The sequence below is a fragment of the Acyrthosiphon pisum genome, chromosome X (assembly GCF_005508785.2).
Source record: "Acyrthosiphon pisum isolate AL4f chromosome X, pea_aphid_22Mar2018_4r6ur, whole genome shotgun sequence".
Taxonomy (NCBI): Eukaryota; Metazoa; Arthropoda; class Insecta; order Hemiptera; family Aphididae; genus Acyrthosiphon; species Acyrthosiphon pisum.
This window is the reverse complement of record NC_042493.1, coordinates 32,804,436-32,811,062: the sequence shown is the minus strand read 5'-3', so window position 1 is coordinate 32,811,062 and position 6,627 is coordinate 32,804,436. Positions and strand designations below refer to the sequence as shown.

General features: G+C 43.0%; 2 protein-coding genes across 2 annotated transcripts; both read left to right on the top strand.

Moving 5' to 3' along the window:
• Positions 1-475: 475 nt before the first annotated feature.
• LOC115033372 (transcription factor Ovo-like 2) lies at positions 476-2,055 on the top strand. Its single transcript, XM_029485753.1, has 2 exons — positions 476-1,810; positions 1,921-2,055. Exons 1-2 carry the CDS (start codon positions 1,654-1,656, stop codon positions 1,983-1,985), a joined length of 222 nt encoding a protein of 73 aa, XP_029341613.1. The 5' UTR covers positions 476-1,653; the 3' UTR covers positions 1,986-2,055.
• On the top strand, positions 2,056-6,385 carry LOC107883342. The gene is made up of 5 exons (XM_029485747.1): positions 2,056-4,645; positions 4,711-5,033; positions 5,102-5,234; positions 5,322-5,603; positions 5,683-6,385. The coding sequence occupies exons 1-5, from the start codon at positions 2,365-2,367 to the stop codon at positions 6,333-6,335; spliced, it is 3,672 nt and encodes a 1,223-aa protein (XP_029341607.1). The 5' UTR covers positions 2,056-2,364; the 3' UTR covers positions 6,336-6,385.
• Positions 6,386-6,627: the final 242 nt, after the last annotated feature.

Below are 6,627 nucleotides of genomic sequence, written 5' to 3'. Positions count from 1 at the left end.
ACCAGACGCACCACCCCCGCACCACCCCCGCACCACCCTGCATGTGTATCGGAAACGTTGGCCACTAACCCCCCCGCCTCATCCCCAACCATACCTCGGCAACGTTGTCCACGCTTGATAACCCCCCGCCTCACCTCCTACCTATACCTACTTCAACACCGCCCCAACCCCCGCTCGCGGTAACGTACGCCGAACCACCACACCCCGCTACCACGCTACATCACCGCACCGCCCCGCCCATTAGACGCTCGCCGCACGGCGTTTGCCCCGTCCGCGACGCGCTCTGTCTGCGACGCGGGCGGGCTTATCGGCCGCCGTCCGCTCGACCAGTATTATCACCGACGGGGGCGCCATCTATCCGCTAATCGGACGGACGCGGTTTTTCGAATTTTATCATATTATATTTCAATATTACCTTTATCATATATATAATATATATATATACACACACATTCATACATACATACATATATACTTTTACCAGGATACCAATTCAAATACTAACACGATTTAATTGTTTAATATAATTTGATGTTTATTCAATACAAATATCATATACATACATATTATATTATAAGTTATGGTGTTATAATGAACATGTGTGGTCACCCGACGACATCATACGATTCAGATTTACATATACGGGCTTGACTATTACTATTATCGCGATTATTACCAACATCATACGGTTCTGATTTACAACAACAGGCTTGAATGCCTCTATTATCACTACGTTTGCGATTAAATTCATTTTTTACATTTTCAATAAATTCCATGCCTTTATATAATAATACGAATACACATTTGGGGTTGTGCATGGCGTGTTGCTGCCACACATCGTCATTTTCCTACCATTGCCCCAACAATAACCCGCAGTAGTGACATTGAACCAAATCCTCAGTCCCGGTATAAGTGAATCCGCTGGTGGCCAGTGAATATTTATCTTGACACGATCGAGCCGGGTGTGAATCGAATGTTTTCAACCTTGATAAAAAGCTTGTATACTGAGGATATTCCGGATCCGAGTTCTCATGTACTAAACGCACTAGTGATCGACAATCGGTGGTACATTTTAATAAATTCATTGCAAATGAAACGTAGAAAAATATTTTAAATCGTAAATAATGCGTTCCAACTGTTAACGTTTAAACGTGAATAAGACGCTTCTAACCAGTGTAACCGTCTGTAAGCAACTGTCGGTTATATGGCGAAAGCTACCGGCCGTTGCAAGACATATACAGAATAATAATAATATAATTATATAAATTAAAATATTTAGGTATCTCCAGTTATCAGATAACAGCTTGTTGACCGACGTAGGCAGATCTGTGGCATATTATTGCCGTCACCAGACGCTTATCATTGCCGACACATGTCGCGCGCGATGTGTATATTGCGAGCGTTAATATTATAAAATGTATTATGTCCCAGCGCCACTTAGTACTAGCGGTCGAATATTTCTACAGCCTTTATAGATAATGTCGGATACCCCTCACCGTCCGCCCGCCCACCACAGCATCCGATATTCGGGTCCACTGCCAGCGCATATGTCCTACAGATCAGACGGTCAGTGCAGCTCGACGAAAACTGTTGTACATTCATATTACCTCGCTCACTCTGTTAAATAACTTCTCTAGTATTAAATATTTAAAAATGTTTAACTGTGTGTTATGTGATAAAGTGTACGTTCATAAGCGTGATTTGAACAGACACGATAAAACCCACAATGGATCGGTGATTTCGTGTGGAATATGCTTCAAGACGTTCGTCCAGCGGAACAATCTCAATATTCACGTTCAAAAATGTCACAGTAAGTACATTGAATATCATTTGTCATCAACCCGAAAAATACGCATACAATGTTTTTTTCGGATCGACAATGATTTTCTCGGGTTATTAATTAAATTATTTTTAAAATAGAAATCGCTAAAGACACTCCAGAATTCCACAGTGCTATACGAATAGGCGGTGCAATGGGTATATAATTTTTTTCTCTTATAAATAATAATAAGGACACTATTTTAATATTAATAATAATATATTATATTAGGTCGCACATCAGTCATAAAGTGGGCACCCCCCGCCACTACACGACATGCTCAGCCAGATGTTCTGACTCCGGCGGTCATCTCGACACGTCGCCGTCGTGCGGACGGACCTACCCCCCAACCGCAACCCTCACCATGCACGTCCCGCACACCGGAGAAGGTTTCCCCGTCACCCGCACAGGCTATCTTTGATGGACCCGACGAAAGATCCCCCGCCATCGCCGCACTACCACTTTCGCTTTCACCACCGCCAGCCGGGGAATTTGTTGCTCATACGGAAAATTCGAGGAAAAATATTAAACGGAAAAATGCTCGCATGCAAAAGGTTAATACGCCGGGCTTTATTGAAATTGAGTCTTCGCTTAGCCGCACGATCGTGTGGTATTTTAGGAAAAATATCGATAATATAGTCAGTTACCGCGCATTCCTAAATTCAATAGAGTACGAATTAATCGCGAAATTACGTGAGCGCGTGCGTATTAACCCGATAAAATACAATCTGAAATTAGAGGCTACATACGTCATTCCCAACTTGCATAATTCAGATCAAAACCGCGCGTTTAAAACTTCGGCCCGCGAACTTTACGCACACAGCAACGTCGAGTCGTTGATTGATCGTGATTTTTCCGCGCTTCTGGCCGAAGAGGACTGTTATGCCGGGAAATACAGTGGGTTCACCTTATCGCACATCGACGGTTTGCTCTTGGGTGTATACGAGTACACGCCTATGGGGGGATCGTCGTACTTGTCGTTACCGGAAAGTATTCTCAACCGGAATGCCGTTGTCAACCCTCAAAATATCGACCGGCAATGTTTCAAGTGGGCGATCCTAGCCAAACACGTACTTCGCGATCGCACGCGAGTAGGCGCAAATTATTCGAGGGAAGAACACCGTTACGACTTTTCTGCACTATCAACCCCCACTCCGGTGTCCGAGATAGAATTGTTCGAAAGATCGAATCCGGGAACGACCGTAAATTTATACGGTATAAGAAGTTGCGAGAAAAATAAAAAATCAAGCACACAATCAGCCGCGTACCCGCTGCGCGTTGCGAACGAAGAAAAGGCAAATCATTTCGACTTGCTACTGATAACCGGGAAGGATGGAGAGAATCATTATGCCTATATTTCGAATTTTTCACGCCTAGCCAGCCCGCAAAAAAACAATCATGAGCATCGTTTATTTTTCTGCAAGCGATGTTTTACCAGTTTCGAGGACCGACCATTAAAACATAAATTACACGGCGAGCGGGCGCTGGCTAAACATCGCTTACTGTGCGGTGCACACAAACCCGTATTGCCTTTGATGCCGAAAGAGGGAGATACGCTCGAATTCAAGGCGTGGCGTAAAACGGAGCGTCTACCATTTGTAGTGTACGCAGACTTCGAAGCCCTATTACTGAAAACATCTCAGAAACAAGGTGCTAATACCACGGCGATACATACACACCACCCAATGAGTTACGGTTACCTGGTTGTCGCAGCGGAGGGTGTGCCGATAGAGTTGTTCGAGCAGTTTAATATCCCGAGGGCACCCGTCATTTTCCGCGGCTCGGCGACTGACGACGAAGTGGCCAAGCGTTTTGTTCTCACCATCCTCGATGTGGCTGATAGGATAGCCAGATTGTATAAAGAAGTTAACGTACCGATAATTATGAGTGTTGAGGATTGTCGGGTACACGACGGCAAGACGCTGTGCGAGTTGTGCGGTGGTACATTCACCGAGCATAACTGTAAAACTGCACATCACGATCACTTGTCGGGTCGTTTTCTAAAAACATTGTGTAACACGTGCAACCTCAAATTAAAAACACCTAATTTCGTACCATGCTTCCTACATAATCTGTCCAACTATGACGCGCATTTTATCGTGACAAATTTGGCGAACGACGACAATAACCGAATATCTGTAATCGCGAACACCGAGGAGAAGTATATTTCATTTTCGAAATATATAAATAACTCATTCTCCGTCAGGTTTGTAGACACGTGTCGATTCATGGCGTCGAGCTTGGCGCACTTGGCGGAGAACCTCGTCTCCGCGAATTTTGATAAGTTTCGTGAAGTCGCTAAATTTTTTACCCCGTCGGAGATGGAGTTGGTCACGCGGAAAGGTGTTTATCCGTACGAATACACGGATTCGTGGGATAAACTGAACGTGACATCGCTACCGGATAAGTTCCAGTTCTACAGCGCGTTGACGGAGATGCACGTTAGCGACGAAGACTACGATCACGCAATACGAGTTTGGAATCATTTCGGTTGCACAACGCTCGGCGCTTATAGCGATTTGTACCTTAAAGTCGATGTGTTGTTAAGCGCCGATGTGTTCGAAAATTTCAGGGATATATGTATGGCCACATATCACCTGGACCCCGCGCACTACTACACGTCACCCGGGTTCAGCTTTGACTGCATGTTGAAACTTACGAAAGTTCAACTTGAACTTTTAATTGATTTCGAGAAAGTGTTGTTTTTGGAGTCTGGTACGCGCGGTGGTCTGGTGCAGGCCAGCAAGCGTCACGCGCGTGCCAACAATCCTGAGACGCCCGGATACAATGCGGAAGAACCCAACACGTCACTCATATACTTAGATGGTAATTATAAAATATAAAATATATGTGCGCGTATATTAATCTGTGTTTTTACCGTATTTATTTAGCAAACAATTTGTACGGGTACGCGATGTGCCAGTATATGCCGATTGGGGATTTCGTATGGTACGCGGGAAATCCAGAGGTCGCGCTGGCTCAGTTAGAGTGGATGCGCGCGACGGACGATGTGGGTAGATTTTACGAGGTGGATATTATATACCCTCAGGATCTGCACGACGCCCACAACGATATGCCGTTCTTGCCTCACGCCAGCATCCCGCACGGGTCGACTGTCCGAAAGTTGATGGTCACATTTCTGCGGAAAGAACGCTACGTGGTTCATTATATGAATTTAAAACAGGCCATGGCTCATGGCGTCGTAGTCGAAAAAGTGATTATTGATAATATAATTGTTATTTTATGTATTTGTATCTTACAACTTTTTCGCACATTCCACAGACGCACAGAGTGTTAGAGTTCCGCCAATCTCCATGGCTGGCCCCGTACATAAATCTCAACACTGAATTACGCAGGCAGGCAAAAAACAAATTCGAAGAAAAATTTTTTAAGGATTTAAACAATTCAGTGTACGGTATGTTATTATTATAAATTTTTTTATAATTTTACCAAGCTTTAATCAGCTGAAACTTTACTTCATGATAACACTGTATGTATACAGGAAAAACTTTTGAGAATATGCGCCTACGATTCAATTTGGAACTTGTATCGTGCCCGCGCAGGATGCGAAAGCTCATAAACCGTCCAACGTTCAAGTACTGCACGACGTATAATGAAAATCTCTCGGTGGTCACGCAACATAATAAAGAAGTGGATTTTTGTAAGCCGATATACATAGGGTTTGCTGTACTAGAACTGAGCAAAGTTTTGATGTACGGATTCCATTACGATGTAATGAAACGACATTACGGAGATAAGATCGAGCTGCTCTATACCGATACTGGTACGTCTATATAAAACTCGTGCAGACTCATGCAGTTTTTATATAATATTATTATTATTATTATTATTACATGTTTTAGATTCACTATTCTACCGAGTGACGACGAACGATTTCTTCGGTGACCTGATAAAAAATCCTAATTTGATGCGGTTTATGGACACCTCGAATTTCGCACACGATCACAAGTGCTATACAGCTGCTCGGAAGCGCATTCCGGGACTTTTTAAATTCGAGTGTGACTCCAGGACGGTCTACGAATTTGTAGCTTTACGGGCCAAGTCTTATGCATACGACGTGGAACAGGAGGTCACAATTCGCGCAAAGGGTGTCATGAGACACGTTATTAGAAATCACCTCACTTTCGCCGAACATAAGCGGTGCTTATTCGCCGACGTGGGCGACGATGCGGAATCCGACGAGTGCGACGACGAATTCGACGCTAGTATGGGAAAAATGATCGCTGCCGACTCCGCGCTGAAAGCTGTCGCACAAATTCATCGGAACGCCTCAACCTCTGCAACAAATTCACCGTCGACCACACATCCGTCCCATGTTTACAGCTACATGCCATTCACGCCGTATAGGGAAAATGTCTCTATACGGTCGTTTAAACACGAATTGCGTACGATTAGGACTATGAAATTAGTTTTAAACAGGGCTGACGATAAGCGTCATGTGCTACCCGATAACATTTCCACGTACGCACACGGTCATCACCGCATAAATTTTTAAATTTTTATTATATTGTTATTATTTTTATTATTATTGTTAAATTATCACATGTATATATATATATTTATAATCTATTAAAATATCTGTATAAATTGTATAATCGTGAAATGTGTCTATAATATATATATATTGTATAATCGAGAAATACAACCGCTGTATATAAAAATATGTGAGTGTACGATGCTAAAATATTATATTAACACCGTTTTTATATTTAATCTCGTTTTTTAAAATTATTATTATTATTTTAGTATCGCAACCTAATCTTCTCATTCTTATCATATTTTATCTC